General features: G+C 39.3%; 1 protein-coding gene across 4 annotated transcripts in view; it reads right to left on the reverse strand.

The window, feature by feature from the left end:
- The window catches only part of Aff3 (ALF transcription elongation factor 3), a 493,397-nt gene that overhangs the window by 159,160 nt on the left and 315,972 nt on the right, over positions 1-18,265 (reverse strand). For all 4 annotated transcript variants that reach the window (XM_078028559.1, XM_078028556.1, XM_078028558.1 and 1 more), the window contains 2 exons: positions 17,503-17,583; positions 7,764-7,800 (listed from right to left, as the gene is read on the reverse strand). In XM_078028559.1, coding sequence (XP_077884685.1) covers positions 7,764-7,800; positions 17,503-17,583 — 118 coding nt within the window. The remainder of the gene's footprint in view (positions 1-7,763; positions 7,801-17,502; positions 17,584-18,265) is intronic.

Raw genomic sequence — 18,265 nt, forward strand, 5'->3', positions numbered from 1 at the left:
TACCCCGTTAGACTAGCCAGGACCCTACTCCACATGAAACCACATGAATACTTATGTATTTCACCTTGACATAAAGCAAAGGCAACAAGTTAATCAGCTTGCTCGAACACTCCTATTTTGATACTGTCTTTGGCCTTTCAAGCAGAGCTGTGATGTGCTCCTTTAGGGGACATGTAAGGCCCGGTCAACTGGCTTCTGTGCTGGAAAATATCCTAGTCTGGTACTTTCCAGAATCATTTTTCCCCTAAGCAACCATTGTTCCTGCCATAACCCCAAAATAGAGAGTCAGAAACATCTATATTACGTAGGAAGAATCTAAATGAAGGTGATTTTTTTCCTCAAAAACATAGATTCATCCTTCTTCCTTCCCCTTGAATCTGGAGAAACTGGTTCTGTTCCCCAGGGCCTGGCTGCCAGCGGTCATATCTTGCACCATTATAATAAAGAATGTAAAGCAGCAGGCGAGAGTAAACATTTCCAGACGATTTATGTCAGAAAACAGGGAAACAATAATACCCACGCAGGCCTTGCTTGGAGGTTTGAAGAAACACGTTTTACCTTGACCCATACTGTTGCCACATAACCCCACAGGTGGGGGGGCCGCAGGCTGCACCGCACATTGGATCTGGGGGCTGCAGGAGTCACGGGCTGGTCTCAGCACAGGGACAAAGCTGCAGCTGATTATCTCTGCTCTTAGCAGCACTTATGTTGTGGCAACAGGGAAAACAAATAGGTTTTGGCAAACAGGAAGGATACCACGGGGCCAAACGGGACATTTAGGAACAGCCTGCGTGGGAGTGCTCTGAGCCACTTTAGGGCTGATAATGAATTAAACTTTTTTGGGGAAAAGTAAGCTTGGGATTAAAAGAGGGATTTTAACTATTTTTTGTCCTACACACACACATACACACACACACACACACACACACAAGCACACACACACACATTGCAAAACCCCACTCAATATCTTGAAATCTTAGGTGATGCAATTTTTGAAGTTAATCTGCAATGTGTAAAGCCATTAGCCATCGACAAACACAGGCACCCAAGGGAAATGATGCTGAAGATGGCTGGAGGTGCTCAGCGTGAGAACTTTTTAGGTGGGAGCTCAGGAGATGTTTCCTTGCATCCCCAAAGGGGACTGTTTGGGGTCATCCTGTTTATATCCAATGCTGTCATGATGGATACTACCATGCTGGTCTCTCTGGAAGGGAGCCTGCATCGATCATTAACAGGTTGGGCATAAGGGGCTGGCAGGGGGCAGTGTGGTCATTTGCATGTGGAAATGCAATGCAGAGAGGAAGGAGAGATGGGCCATGGTGAGAGGGACCCCACAGATACATGCAAATGTATCTACATGTACACGTGTATGTATACAGGTCCCTGATGCCTATATCTCAACTTGTCCTTTAATATAGAACCACATGCTCGCGTAGAAGAGGCTGGCCTGGGGGTGTAGCTCAGGGGTAGAGTATGTGCTTAGCATACACAGGTCCTGGTTTCCATACCCAGCACTAGGGGAAATAAAAGAAAAAGCAGAAGAGGGTTAAGGTTCCTTTGCTACTGAGATGGATATAGTCCGAGGAATGAAACCTCTTCATGGTTCTAATAGGTCACTGAAAAAAAAAATCACAATAGCTCTCCTTCTAATTCAATAAATGTGCTGAGGTTGTACAGACCTGGTACTCTGCCTGGTAAGCCTAAAGATAAGTGATATGTAATCCATACCCTCCGATCACTTAAATTGACTGCTCTGCTGGGGTAGCATGTTGCCCATTAGCAGTTCATACGATGTGGACCAGAGGCAAGGTCTGAAAACGGAATCGAAAAATAGACATGCAGTATGCTAAGTTGTACCACAGAGGAGGATCTGCCGAGGTACAACTTTTCTTTATCATTCTATTAAAAGTAATCCATGCTTTTGTTGGAAAAAAATATGAATACTGGGGAAAAGGTACATCTTTTTTTCTAGATACAACAACTTTATCCAGTACCTAATAATTTCTGAAATGAAAAACATGAGACATTTAATACACTACCCCTGCCCCTAAAATTTTACTAATTCTATTATTACTTTTAACATCTATATTGTGTATTTGTAACTTTAAATACATTGAATCTTCATTGACTTGATTCATCAACTTGGGATAGCATCTTTTCTGTTGCTTTGACACAAAGGAAGAAAACTCATTCCTTTATTCTTTCCTCTCAAGTTTCTTTTTTTTCTCTCTCTCTCAACTTGAAACATCTACACTTTTCCTTTTACCATTGCAAAGGTTTAAAATATTCATATTATGTTCAGTAATTATTGATGAGGCATCCTCATTAATATTAATTAGTTAATAATTTAGTTTCTGGACTTGCCTATAGGTAGATGATAGAAACTATAAACCAATGACCCAAATTTACTGTATCATAATATAAACAGTAGCTACTAAGGGACAAAGTGGCACGAGTGGATTTGCACAGAAGGAAATGCCACAGAGGGGGAATGGAGGCAAGGATGCCCAGTTTTCATGTCCAGTGGATTCTCATTCTTACCTTCTCTCACACTTGGTCTGTCTCAAGTAAAGGCTAAGCCTGTCCTAAAAGACTGTGTGTGAAAATGTACCTGTGCCTGAAATGTATATAGACAGTTTAAGAAAATTAAAATGAGTCAACTGTGACTATACCTTCTAGTCCAGGAAACAAAACATCATCAAAAAGTAACCCAGCCAGGCAGGGTGGCCCACACCTGTAATCCCAGTGGCTCGGGAAGCAGAGGCAGGAGGATCTCAAGTTCAAAGCCAGCCTCAGCTAATGCGAGGCACTAAGCAACTCAGTGAGACCCTGTCTCAAAGTAAAAAATAAAAAGGGCTGCAGATGGGGCTCAGTGGTAGAGCACCCCTAGGTTCAATCCCTGGTACCCAAAACCAAGAAACCAAAACCCAAACAAACACAAAAACTGCATCCTGGCCCGGCCCCCGCCAACTGGAACTCTTGTGTCAATCATCCCCTACCTTTTCTGCACAGCTTTCAAAACCCCTGTGTGCACTTTCTGGTTATTGCTGTTTCTAAACTTTAATCTTCTATTACACTTGGAATCACTTCTATTATACATGGAATCACACTGCACATGTTCTATTAAGACACATCCACACACACTCTAGTGATAGCCAAATACTTTTTTCTAACAATAACATAGAATAAAATTTCATTAGGGTGTTTGCCTGACTCTGAGTTTTAATGAGATACATATTTTGTACCTGTTTTTTGTGTCATTTATTTAAAAAACATTTTTTAGTATTTTTTATTCATAGAAGCATTTTATTGTTTCAATACAAATAATAAATTTGTATCATAATAAATACAAATCACAAACACAAAATAAAATAACTATTCCCAGGGTTCCCGGTGTTAGCTTTTTATTTTATTTTTTTCTGATATCTTTGGATGAACTATAAGTTTTTAATTTCAATGTATTTATCTTTATCAATATTTTTCAATCAATGTATTTATCTTTATCAATATTATTCCATATCATGTATTCTGGAGTAAGCATTTTAGGCTATAAATTTCTCTCTGATTTACTTTCATTCCCTAGTTTTAACACTAGGTGTTTACGTTACCTTTTAATTGCAAATGTTCACTAATATCTGAAGTACTTCTTTTTTTCTAAACCTCTGTTTTCATTCCTAGTCATTCTTTGTTTTTTCCCTCTAAATTTTATGAATCTTCAATTTTCAATGTGTCATTATAAACAGCAGGGCTGGAGTTTTATTTTTAATTCATTTGAACAACATTTGTCATTAAATCTTAGCATCTAATCCATTTGTTTAGATTACTGGTTTTATTTTATTTATGCCACTATATCTTTCCACACACTCTGATCTTTTTCTAGTCTTTATTTCTTTTAGATTAACTGGTAACGTTTTCACATTCCACTTTTATCTCAGTTTTTGAGGTTGTTTTTCGTATTTTGTTGGTAGGTGAAGTAGCCTTTCTTAGAGTTCATGGTTACATTAAAAATCACAAGTGCTCACTGAATTTATCAAAGTCCAAAGTTAACATTTTTTTTGGGGGGGGGTACTGGAGATTGAACTCAGGGGCACTCGACCACTGAGCCATATCCCTAGCCCTACCTTGTATTTTATTTAGAGTCAGAGTCTCACTGAGTTGCTTAGCACCTTGCTTTTACTGAGTCTGGCTTTGAACTCACGATCCTCCTGTCTCAGCCTCCCGAGCCAATGGGAGTACAGGTGTGCACCACCATGCCCGGCCCAAAGTTAACATTTTTATTCTTCTCCCAAATAATTATAGAAACTCAGAAAGATTTTAATTCCCAATTTTCCTCTATGCTATGCCATTGTGCTTGTGTAAATCACACTTTGATTATTTCACAAGATGTTGTTGTGTACAGTATTGTCCACACTTTCTCCATGTGTCCTTTCTGTACTGTAGAACCCTTGAAGCTCCCATTTCTTCTGAATGAAGCACATTCTTTTAGAATTCCTTTTTTTTCCTAGGGTCTACTGGTGACACACGTTCCCTGTTTTTGTTTGTCCGGAAACGTCATTCTATATTATTATTTGTTGTTGTTTGTAATGTACAGAATTTAGTTTGGTAATTATTTCCTCTCAATTGAGTGAAGTTATAAGTTCACCGTTGCTTTTTTTTTTTTTAAAAAAAAGATACTAAAAGGTATTTTAAGTTTTCTCCCCCTTTTTTATGTGTTTTGCAAAAATGGGTCCACATGGATTTCTTTTTTGTCATCCTGCTTAATAGTCACTGCATTTCATGAAATGGTGGGCTAGTGTCTTTCAATTCCGAAAAATTTTATTCCTCATGTTTTCCTCCCTCCCTTTCTGGAATCCCAGTTAGACGTTAGATTTTCCCACTTCATCCTTCCTGTTGCTCAACTTCCATGTCCTGTTTTCCATATCTCTAGGCTGTATTCTAGGATATATATATATTTTAAAATTTACATTTCCATTCTCTCTCTCTCTCTCTCTCTCTCTCTGATGTGCTGTTAGACCTGCCCGTCTAATAATAGAAATTTTAATTTCTATTATTACTTTTTCATTTCTAGAAATGCGGGCTGCTGGCACTTCTTCAAGTCTTGCTGCTTATCATATTTCTAATCTTCTCTTATATTTCTAGAAATTAAGCTAAGGCTCTTATTTTGTATTCTAGGCTTGATAACCCTAACATCTGCATTCAGCGTCTGAAAAATCCCAATGTCTGAGTGAGGAATCTAATTTTGGTCCCTCTCATTTCCTCTTATGCAAAGTGTTTTTGGACACAAATTGCTCTTTCCCAGGGGAAACTACTGATTTCTAATGCTCTTGTCCCCTTCCTTTTCTACGATCCCTACTAGCTGGATTTTGACCTTCTGGGTATCTTAACCCCCCTTCCATAGTTCCCACCTGTGTTTCAGAAAAGAGCTTTCAACTTTATATTCCGGATCCCAGATGAGAGCGACTACTACCCTTTCCTTATATTTTTATTTTTTTTAAAAAAATTTTTGTTGGTCACATTTTTAATTCTCAAGGGCTCATTTATTCAGTAATGACTTTTTGCACGACGGTCTCTTTGTTCTTTCTATTTAATATGAATAATCTCAAGTCTTTCTGAAGACTGTAAGTATGGCTGGAACTGTTTTCTTCTCCTTGTGTTAGCTAGACTTCCTCTGGGGTCAGTCCTTCTACCCGGAGCTCAAGTCTATATTTTCATGTTCAAATAACAGGTTAGTAAAAACAAAGGTACCTGGTGTGTGAATTTCCCATCTGACTACAGTGCTTCTCTAACACCCTCTTGCACTAGGGAGGGATGATTTAGGGCAGGCTTTGTTGAGGACAGGCTTTGTTGTCTAGAAAGCAAGAGAAAAGAGGCCCAGGCCGAGGGCCCAGGGTCTCCCCCACTTGTTCACTTAGAAGCACGGTGTGCTTGCTTTGCACATGATGAGCCTGTGTTGATTTCCCTCTTGAGAAAAGAAAGGACTCTTCCGCCACTATCTATGTCTATATTCAAGGTCTGGTATTGTCTTAGAATGTGTTCTTATATATTGTTCCCAAGTTGGAATTCTAGTCACTTGTCTTTTTTTTTTTTTTTTTTTTTTAAGATTATCACTGTTTTTTGATCTTTGGGGCCTTTTGCAAGGAAATGAGACAGAAAGTGCTGTATGAGAATTAGCTAGGGTGAGGTGCATCACTGAGGCAGGGAAAGATGGCCCAGGGGTCCCTGTGCAGCTGCCACCCACACCCATTCTACTGTGGCTTAGAGGAAATCTAGCCTGCCCCGGGACCACCAGAGCTGTCCCTCACCACGAAGGCTCACTCCTCTTTTTTATCTTTCCCTGGGTCATGACTTCCCTTGCTCAGGGTTATTTTTCAGTCGGGTCCTATTTACTTTCTGTTTTCCAGACACTCGGCTGAATGTCTGGTTTGCGGAGGGCAATCTGCCCTGTTCTCAGTGCTATGGAGGATTGATGTCCATCTTTACAGCTTGATGGTTCTTCAGTGGGGATTCCGAAGGGAAGGGAAGAAGCGCTTAAACTCAACCCGCCACCTGGACATTGGAAAGTGCAGACACCCGTCATCTATATTAATATTTAAACACTCCGTGGGATGTTTTTAGTATCTTAAAATAGAAGCTTGTTAAGCATTGAGAAATTTATCTTAGAAAAACGTCTCACTGGAACCTGTGCCCCAAGCAAAGCCCGACAGAGGTTGGGGTGATTGATCCAACCTGCACATGATGGGCACGTTGTTCCCCTCTGCTGACCTTCCTCTACCTGTGCATTAAAATCTTGGAACTTTCCAACACATTTATCTGAGCATCTGTCCTTGCCAACACTTCTTCTTCTCCTATTCTTTTTTTAAAAAAAAAATGTTTAATTTTATTTTAAATTGCATAGTAAAATCATTCTAAATAATGTAAAATTAGACGTTTTTTAAAAAAAATTAAAAAAATTTTTAAAAAGGATATATTTTTGATTTCATGTTAGCTTAATGCACACAAACATAAATAGGTATCTGCTAGTTCCGAGTGGTCTTCGTCTTCAAACATAACTCTATCACTGGGCGCTCACACTCACAAGCAGCTGGAGAAACTAACAAAGCCCTGGTTTTGCAAGGGTGCTTTTAGGACGGGAACAGAGGAGCTCCTGCATCTCAAATGCCCCAGGCAACTGTAATACCAATTAATAGTGCCACAAGAGAATGAAAACCGTGCTTTACAGGATGCTGCCTTCTTTGATGACAAAGCCTACATGTTTCGTTAGCCAACAATTCAGTGAGTAACTTCCTTCCTAAATAGCGCAGCCTATTTCTGAATGAGGACATGGCATACATAACTGGCAAGTGGTGACGTTCCTTCATGGATTCTGAGGCCTTTACCTTGAGGTCTTTGGATTGTTTTTTTTTTTTTTTTTCCAGTTCATTTTCTTTAATTTAGTCAACTCTCTATTTGCCTTTTAGTTTTTTCCCCCCGGCCTCCATATGTACCAGTGACCAATTAACTGTTAATAAAGCATGCTACCTCCTATGATCACTGAAATTCAGCATTTTATAGTTTGGTCTTCCTTCTACTGAGTGTGAGCACTCAAGGTCACTCAAGGTCATTCATTTAGGCAATACGTACTTGAGCAAATGGCTGTTTCCTACTTGAACACGTTTCCTGATGACTTTCTGTTAAACCAACAGTCTATTACAAGCTCATCCTCTCCACCCTCCAACCCATCTTTTCCCTGTGAGTATAAAGTTATGAAGAGAAGACTTTCTTACTTGGATTATTGTGTCCGGAGGATACAAGCTGAGAGTCCTGAAAGAAAAGAAATATCAATTAATTTTCTTACTTTGATTTTTCCAAACACTAGTTGAAAAGGAGACAGATGACTGGTCATTCAGAACGGAGTCATTGCTCCTAACTTTGGCAGTGACTATAACAACGCCCATTTGCATAAATGTGCTTGGCAAGCACATCTGGGAATGTAGATCACAATCACCTTTATTCTGTAGCACTGACCTTTTGTTTTGTCTATTGAGGGAAAGGTGACATAACATAAAATCAACCATTTTGAAATGAACAAACAATTCATTGGAATGTAGTACACCCCCAACGTTGTACAAGCATGACATCTATCTAGCTGCAAAGTATTTCCATCATTCTAAAATAAAATCTCATGCCCATCAAGCAAGATCTCCCTATTTCCCCTCTCCTCGGCCCCAGCAATGAACAATTTTTACCTGTGTCTATTCTGGATATTTCGTGTCAGTAGGGTCATACGACCTAGCTTCAGTCACTTAGCAGAGTGTTTTGGAGGTTCATTCTTCTTGTAGTATATATCAGCATTTCATGTCTTTTTATGGATTAATAATATATTTACACATATTTGCTTATCCACGCACCTATTGGTGGGTATATGGACTGTTCTCATTTGTGGCTACTTGGAACACTGCTGCTGTGACCTTGTTCTAGCCCCTGTTTTCAGTCCTTCTGGGTTATGTGTGTACAAGAGGAATTTTGGGGTTATCTCATGGTAGCTCTCTGAAACTTTTTGAGGAATTGTCAAACTATTTTCCACAGTGGCAGAAACATTTTGGATTCCTACCAGGGAAGTGTAAGGGCTCTAAGTTTTCTAAATCCTCATCAACATTTATTATTTTTCATTATAATAATAAAAAATAAAAACCTAGGGACTGGAGTTGTGGCTCAGCGGGAGAGCGCTTGCCTAGCATGTGCGAGGCCCTGGGTTCCATCCTCAGCAACACATAAAAATAAATAAATAAAATAAAGGTATTGTGTCCAACTACAACTAAAAAATAAATATCAAAAAGAAAAACCAAAAAACCCAGTCATTCTTGAGGGTGTGAAGTAGAATACCTCATTGTGATTTTGACTTGTATTTACCTAAAAACTAACTACGCTGAGCATCTCTTCATGTGTTTATTGCCTGTGTGTAAATCTTCTTCTGACAAATACCCAGTCGAGTCCTTTGCCTTGATTTAATACAGCTCTTTGCCTTTTTGAGGTTGAGTTGAAAGAGTTCTTTATATTCTGGATACTACACTCTTCACAGATATATGATTTGCCAGTCTTTTCTCCCATTCTGTCAGCTTGCTTTCCCATGTATTGATAATATTCTTCGATGCACAAGTTTTAAATTTTGATGAAGTTTAATTTATCCAATTTTTCTTTCATTGCTCAAGCTTTTGAGGCCATAGCTAAGAATTCCTGGCTGAATCCAAGCCACAAAGATTTAACCCTCTGTTTTCTTTTATGAAATCTGTGGGTTTAGTTCTATATTTAGTTACTGGTCTATTATACTATTGACTTTGAGTCTCAGCCACTTCCTTTTGAAGGCACCTGTACTACCAGCATCTCTGCAGATGAGGCTGGCCCCTCTCCTGTCAGGAACACTGCTGACAGGCTGTTGTCAATCTCACAGCAGTGGGTGAAAAGATTATTACGGATATCCACTTATCTACCCTGATGTAAATCCAGTACTTTGCAGAATCTGAAGTCTAGTTACTACTCAGATAAATGGGATTAAACCTGATTTTATTTATATTAAAGTGATATGTGAATTTTGTCTTGAGAATTCACATCCTCTTTCCTTGAAAGATCCTTATTTGATGTGAAATATAAGGGGGAGTTATAAAATGAATTGAGGTGGTCGGAATATAAAAAAAAAATAAGTAGCAGTGCATAAAATCCAACAAAACTCCTTTATAATTCTGGCATGTGGAATGGAAATCCAGTGAAATGGAATTACTTTCCAGTATATGGCTTAACATATTTTACCAGAATTCTGCTCTCTGAATACAGTTGTTAAAGGGCAGAGGTATCATTTAATGGCACTTGTGGCATGTTCAATTCTAACGAATAATGTCTGTTTTAAAAAGGAATTCCACTGAAATACTACAAATGAGCAGGTCTGGTGGGCGAGGATTTGGAGGAGAAAATTGGGAAGGGATGGGATTCCCACTCTCTTAGGCAGCCTGAGTCATGCGTGGATGCCCAGTAACCCTCTTTCAGAGTTGGTGGCGATGAGCTGTTCAGCTGATGGGAAAGAACAAAGTTCAGCTTTCACTCCGAGGTTCTGTTTTGGAAAGAGTGACATGGCGATGAAACAGTGTCACTGAAGTGATGGCCAACATGGAATCTGCAAAAACGACTCGGGCCCAGTTTGCAGAGGTGCTGTTACCAAGAAGAGGCCCACAGGCAAGTTCCCAAGGGCACCCGCGAGTTTCCTTCCTTTCTGGTGGACTTACAGTTTATATCTGAACAGAAATCACTTTTAGTTTTCATGTTAAAAATACTTTGAGCCCCAGTGAGTTAGCTCCTCTGTCCTGTCTGTAGATTTTGGCCCTTTGGCGGCATCCTGTCCTAGACGGGGAAGACTCACTTGTCACCAAGGAGCAGGAACAGCCATTGAGATGGTGCCTGTGTTAAAGCTCATACTTTTAAAAAAAAAAAAGAAAAAAAATGAAAGAAAGAATAGCAGAGATTTTCCTATGACCTTGCTCACACTAATAAGAAAGAGAAATTTTATTTCTTGAAGCATCCTAAAACTCAGGCCTCAGACGATGACTGTTGACAGACTCTTTCAGCAGAGAACCAAAGATACGCTTCCAGACCACCTGCATCAGTATAACCACTTCCTCTAAGCTCACTCTTCATGACTTGGAAGATCATCTACAATGGGAATTTACTCTTCTCCACCTTTAAATCTGGATGTCCCAACACCCAGACCCTTCTCTGGCATCTGAGAATATTAAAACTCCTTTAAAGGTGGCATTTAGTTGAGAAGTAAAATTATTTTACGAATCATTTTGCTGAAGACAGAAATAACCAGGCACACCGTTTCCAAGAAAGCCCTTCAATGAAACACCATAAGGGATCCCACATTCCATTCAATGTAGCCTGTCAAACTCTATGAGGCTGCATTATCTTATGTACTACCCTGAAAGAAAATTGCTGCCAACTAATTGCAGCACTTCACCATTGAGCCACATCCCCGGCCCTTTTTATTTTTATTTTTAAATTTTGAGATAGGGTCTTGCTATGTTCCTCAGGGCCTGACTGAGTTGCTGAGGCTAACTTTGAACTTGCAATCCTCTTGCTTCGGCCTCCTGAGTTGCTGGGATTGCAGGTGTGTGCCACTACACTGGGTTTGTGGGTTTTTTTTTTTTTTAAATTTTGTTTTAGTTGTTGGTGGACACAATACCTTTTTATTTTATTTATGTGGTTCTGAAGATAGAACCCAGGACCTCACACATATGCAGGACGAGGGCTGTACCGCTGAGCCCCAGCCCCAGCCCCTTGTGGTTGCTTTTGAAGCACAGTAGCAACCCAAGGAGGAAGCTGTAAAATAAACTTTCCATCTCCAAACACTTTCCTTCCTACCTCCAGGTGCTCATTCTCCCTGGAGTGTATAAAGAGAAAGGCGGTAGGATGGTAGGATTCTTGTTTCTATGGTGATGCTAGAACAAACTTTAAAAAAACCATCAGCAAGAATATTCTCAGACCAGGCCTAAGCCACCAGATTCAGCATCCACGGCCTGTGAAATGCCCCTGGTTTTGGACATACCCATTCTGGAGAATGGAAAACATTCTACACTTTTGAGTTCTTTATTTGCATTTCAAAACTTATGAGATTGATGCACAAGGAAAGGGGGAAGGGCAAGTAAATTCATTTTCTTTTCTCTTGGTTGAAATACCTGATAATGGCAGCCAATTTAAAGGAGAAGGGCGTTCTTTGCTTTACCAAATTCAATTACTTTTGAGATTTGAAGAATGAGGCAGAAATTCCTCGTAGTGTTTGTCCAGGGAATTGTGATTCCAAATCAAGTCCTCAGAGAGTAGGAAAAAAAAAAAAATAACCAAGTTCACTATCAATTGACTTTGCTATATATTATGTCCTTCAATACTCAGACAGAGTGAGGGAATTCTCGTAAGTATTTAGCTAATTAATTTAGTGGAACTGGTAACTCAGAATGCCTAGTAAAATCGACTTTTCCTTGTGAGATCAAATGGTTCCCTTAATCTTAATAAGGTCTTAATTTCATCGTTTATTCGTCATCTTGGAGAAAGCAACTCAAATTCCATAAGCAATTCCAGCTCAACACATTCGTTATGGTGATAATCTCAAACATTAACAGTCTAATTAATCAGTTTCAATGTCCTGCTGTCAGAATGCTCGTTTGTTGAGATAGAAGGCTAAAGGACGTGCCTCTGAGGGGTGGGAATGTAGCTCACTGGTAGAGTGTGTGCCTACCCTGTGCGAATTCCATCCCCAGCAACCCCCATCCCCACCAACTAGAGGTCCACTCTCTGGGAAAGTCAAAAACAGTCTTTGGCATAGACAGAATAAGCACCCCCAAAGATGTTCTGTCCCCCATTCCAGGAACCTGCAATATGTACCTGATATGGAAAAAGGTACTTTGTAGATGTTCTGAAATAGGAGATTATTCAGATACACCAAATACAATATCAAGGTCCTAATAAGGAAAAGGGGGAAGAGAGAAAGAGGGCCAGAGAGGATAGAGCCGGGAAGCAGAGGTCGGAGCGACACGAGCCCTGAGTATGGAAGCCTCTAGAAGCTAGCAAAGGATTTCTTCCCTAGAGCCTTAGCCTGCTGCCCCTATGCCCTGAACCCCAATTTAGATTTCTGAAAGTATGTTCCCTTTTCCGACATTCTAACAATGTTCTCTATTTGTATTCTCATTCTTTGGTGGTATGTTCTTAGACCTGAATACACTGAGGATGGTGTGACTTAAGTCACTAAGCGAGTGGTCACTTGTTACAGCAGAAACAGGAAGCTCACGCCGCCTTCTTTCATTTGTATTTTCAGTGCTTACGGCAAGCCTTCTGTAAAATGGCCCTATTAAAATCATGCCACGTTCTGACGCTTTGTGAAATCACTTATTCTTTCTTCTTGGGCAAGGCAAAAAGATCTAGAGGTAAAATATCATCTCCACGAAAATCCTGGCACCCCGCAAGATGCCTAATGGACGTCCTGAATAGGGCACACTTTCCACTGACATCCAGAATTCTGTGTTTTATCCCATAGGATGGATAACAATGAATGAAAAATAAGAAACTTCCAACTTACTTTCTGTTTTTAAAATCGAAAGCTTTTACTTATACTCAGGTTTCTGATTGTTAGATCTCAAGGAAGTATTTGTGTTGCATAGCTGAAACTTCACACTCTTTGACCAACATTTCTTTTTTTCTTTTTTTTTGTACTGGGGATTGAACTCAGGAGCACCTGACCACTGAGCCACATCCCCAGCCCTATTTTGTATTTTATTTAAAGACAGGGTCTCACTGAGTTGCTTAGTGTCTCGCTTTTGAACTCGAGATCCTCCTTCCTCAGCCTCCTGAGCCATTGGGATTACAGGCCTGAGCCGCTGTGCTCAGCTTGACTAACATTTCTTTCTACCTGTGCCCTCATTCCTGGCCACCACCATTCACTCTGCTTCTATGAGTTTGATTATTTTGGATGCTACATATAAGTGAGATCATGCAATATCTGTCTGTGTCTGACTTATTTCACTTAGCATAAGGCCTCAAGTTATCTATCTATCTATCTCTGTCACATACACAAACGACACACACATACATGAATGATATGCAGTATGTTATATCAAAAATATAACTATAGCTAGTGATACTATAATGTGTTCTTGAAATTCACTAAGAGGACATTTGCTAGGATCACAAAGGAAAAAAAGTGTAATTATGTGAGATGACAGATACGCTAATTAGCTTGTGATGATTACTTTACTATATATATATATATATATATATATATATATATATATATAAATACCAAAACATTAAGTTGTTTGCTTCAAATACATACCATTTTTATTTGTCAACTGTACCTCAATAAAGCTATAAAAATGAAATTTTTGCATTAGTGATTTAAAATCTCAATTTCACCTCAGGAGTTGTTATTACTTTAGTATTTACATGAAAGAAAACAAAAGGAATTTTGAGAAAGTCACAACAAAGTCTATTTTGGTATGTGCTCAATTATATCAAAACTTACATCATGGGCATATGTAAATGACAAATAAGTTTACTTGATTGTGTTGAGGGTCAGCCATTATTTGGTTCAGGATAAATGCCAAGATTGTAAGGTTTCTTCATTTCATTCTAGTGTGGCAGGATGCCATTAGAAATCCATGCTGCAGAAATTATCCAAAAATTTGCCTGCGTTCAAAGGGCTAGGAGTCTGGGAACTTCAGGTGCATCCAGTTTACACTCCACCAATGAGATGCCCCATTCATTCATTAGCTGTTGTCTGCTAAGCCTGAAGTGTTTGCTATCTGATTCTTCACTGAAAGGGTCTTGTCAAATTCTGTTTCTTGTTGAGATGGGGCCTCACTGTGTAGCCCAGGCTGGTATCAAACTTGTGGGCTCAACCAATTCTCCTGTCTCGGCTTCTGCAGTAGCTGGGACTCCAGTCGTGGGCCACCCACATCCAGCTGTCTACCTCTGACTTAAACAATAAAGTATTGGGAAAGAATTCGATACATAGAATTTGATACATAGGTTCAGAATAGTGAATCCTGAAACAAATCCACATATTTACTAGAAATTCATCTATAGACATAGAAGGTATTTCAAAGAAGTGGGAGAAAAGTGCGTTTTCCGTGTGTTGATAGTGTTATAATAATTAACTAATCTTAAAAAACCAAAAACTAGAATCCTAAGTCACACCATCCTCAGTGTATTTAGGTCTAAGAACATACCACCACAGAATGGGAATACAGATAGAGAACATTGTTAGAATGTTGGAAAAGGGAACATCATTTTTCTCTGCCATAAAAATTAAACACTTTTCTAGGATAAAAGGCACATAAATAAGGTTACAAAAATGGTGACATTCTATATAATAGACAAGTGAATAAGATATAAGGAGTTCCTACAAATCACTTTTATGAAGTGGCAGTGGATATGAATGGGCTATTTGAAAAGGAAAAACAGTCACTGCTCAAGCTTAGAAGTAATTGGGGAAATGCAAATTAAAACAACGAGATATCAACTTTTCATCCATCATGCAGACACAATGATAAAAACCCAGATAATATTAATCATTGGCTGAGATACATGAAATGGCCTCTTGGAACACAGCCAAGTGTAAATGGTTTCTGAGGGCTCCGGCGCCCTTGGAATTCCCAGGCTAGGTGTCCTTACTGGGGACAGTCGATAGCAGCAGACAAAGAGGCATTTACAAAGTGTCTGTGGTACCAGAGTGTGTAATTAACAAGCCACAGACAATCTCAAAGCCTACCAAAAGGAGCTCGATCAAAGAAAACATGGAAAACCCATATTACCCAATATTTTGCTGTGGTTTAGAATTCTTTTCTTTTTTCTTTCTTTCTTTTTTTTTTGGTACTACAGATTGAATCCAGAGGCACTTTACCACAGAGCTACATCCCCAGTCCTTTTTATATTTTATCTTATTAAAAAATTAATTAATTAATCAGTTAATTCATTTTACAGTAGAATGCATTTTGACCTATAGCACACAAATGGAACACAACTTCTCATTCCTCTGCTGTACCCAGCTCAGCGTCACACCACTAGTGTAACCACACATGTATATAGGGTAATAATGACGGTCTCTTTCTACCCTCCTTCCCATACCCACAACCCCACCCCCTCCCTGGTTCCCCTCGACACAAACCAAAGTTTGGAACTGGAGAATATCATGCTAAGTGAAATAAGCCAGTCCTCCAAAACCAAAACCTGAATGTTTTCTCAGATAAGCGGATGCCAATCCATATTCTGGGGAATAGAGAAGAATGAAGGAACTTATATTTTATTTTGAGACAGGGTCTCATTAAGTTGCCAAGGCTGGCTGGAATTTGTGATCCTCCTGCCTTAGCCTCCTGAGTACTTGGAACTATAGGCATGTGCCACCATGCCGGGCTTTTGCTGCTGTTTAGAAGGGTACAGAAATCTCTGTAGGTTCACTTGGAAAGAGCTCCAAGTGCACTTTGCTAAAGGTAATAAAACCAACTTAGATTGGAATTCACCATTGTGACAGAAGCAATGAACAATTATTTCAGCAATTCATTCTAGAAGGTTGTGATCTTGATATTTAGCAGTGATATTTATGTATTGTGGCTACATGGAAAAAAACAAATCCTTGAATAAAAATGTATTTATTGCTCTACAATGTAAGAGTTAAAAAAAAAAAACTACATTTAAATATAGGTGCCTAAAATGCACAGGGACAACAACTGATACTTATTTTTATGCCACAATCCCAGCAAACACACCAAACTCTTTTTTTTTTTTAAAAGAGAGAGAGAATTTTTAATATTAATTTATTTTTTTTTAGTTTTTTTGGCGGACACAACATCTTTGTTTGTATGTGGTGCTGAGGACCGAACCCTGGCCGCACGCATGCTAGGTGAGTGCGCTACTGCTAGAGCCACATCCCCAGCCCACACACACCAAACTCTTGAGAGTAATCCTTGGGATTTGAAATAGAATCTAACTGGGTTTTCTGGGATTTTCATATTTTGCTTTCTTTCCACTTGTATAATTTGATCTTAATAATAAACATATAATTATATATCAGTTACATGATTAGAAAAAAATCAAAGAAATCCTATTAGACTCATGTATAACTTAAATATAAATATATTTTTTGACTGATATTTTTTGTATACTATTCCTTAAAAAATATAGAAATCTTTGTTTGTTTTTTGTTTTTTTGTACCAAGAATTGAACCCAGAGGTCCTAACCAACTGAGCTACATTCCTAGCCCTTTTATTTTTACTTAGAGACAGGGTTTCACTAAGTTGCTTGGGGCTTTGATAAGTTGCTGAGGCTGGCTTTGAACTCATGATCCTGCCTCAGCCTCCTGAACCTCTGGGATTACAGGCATGTGCTCGACTAGAAAACATTTTGTAGCTCCTAGAAAATATTTCAAACTTTAAAAAAGATACCCAAGAAAAATTAAATACCATATGCCTCTAATTCTAAGATATTCATTTTAAGATAAAATCAATTTAATAACAGATTTTGAAGAAAAAAAACCCAGGATATATAATCACATTGAATGCATAAAATGTAAGATGCATTTCAACATCACAAATGTTCTTAGATCATGTTGACAGTTATAACAATCACAGTTTGAAGGATACAAAAGTATAGGTAATTGAGATAGCAAGTCAATTCTCTCCCTTTGAAGAATAAATAAGTTCTTTTTTTAAAAAAAATTTTTAGCAGTAGATGGATAGTAATGGCTTTTATTTATTTACTTTTATGTGGTGTTGAGGATGGAACCCAGGGCCTCACACATGCTAGGCAAGTGCTCTGCCACTGAGCCACAATCCTAGCCCACAAATATGTTCTTGGAGATTGCTCAAGATTAGATTAAGGTGCTTCGGGCAGGAATATTTACGTGGGAGAAGCCCACAAAGGGTCAACCGAGGGTCCACCTCCAATGTCTGCATGAGCACAGAGTATTCCCGAATGATGCAAGAGCTCACCTTATTTGGAAATGGAAATTTGCTTGGTTCCACTTTGCCAGGTGCTTGAACAGCAGACAGTGGTGGAAGCCAGGTCATCTCCTAAAGGGGAAAAAGACAAAGAACATTGAAGGTGAGGTCAGCAGTACGTGCAGAGGCTCCGCAAGCCAGCCTCATCAGGCAGGAAAATGACAGGGGTGATCAAGGGGGTTTATTATTTTTTAAAGATGTAAAACCCACATTTAGGATCCACTTTCCTAATTTGACCAATTCTTGTTTCCATATCTATCTCCAGGCTCCCTCTATGCCTAAAAAAGAAAAGCCCATCCTATTTTCTCTTGGTGTGAGCCCCCAAGTAAAGGGACAACCCAGTTCTATGGGAGATGCTGTACAGACTTGGACCCGAATCCACACAATTCATAGGGAGTTTCCGAAGGGAAGCACACATCAATTTTAACTTTAGGGGTCTTTAGTAGGGGAGTAATTATTAGAGATAAAGCTCCCAATAAGTTCCGCATGTCACTTTGGTGTCTATAACTAGGTCATCCATGGAGAAGTGAAAACCCCAAAGCCCATGCGTGCAGTAGAGAATGGTGTCACTCTCTGTCAGCCAGTATCCAGCGCACCGGTGGGTCCTAGGTGTGGTATCTGCAATGTGCCTTCTGTGCTCCCCGGTCACTAGCTCTGAGCCAGGGAGGGAGGGGTTGTCTTGTTCATTTCCAGTATTCTCCTTCATCTCCTGGAAGACAGTTGCCATCCATAACTGATCACAGGACTCAACTGA

The sequence above is a fragment of the Ictidomys tridecemlineatus genome, chromosome 12 (assembly GCF_052094955.1).
Source record: "Ictidomys tridecemlineatus isolate mIctTri1 chromosome 12, mIctTri1.hap1, whole genome shotgun sequence".
In the NCBI taxonomy this organism is placed as follows: domain Eukaryota; kingdom Metazoa; phylum Chordata; class Mammalia; order Rodentia; family Sciuridae; genus Ictidomys; species Ictidomys tridecemlineatus.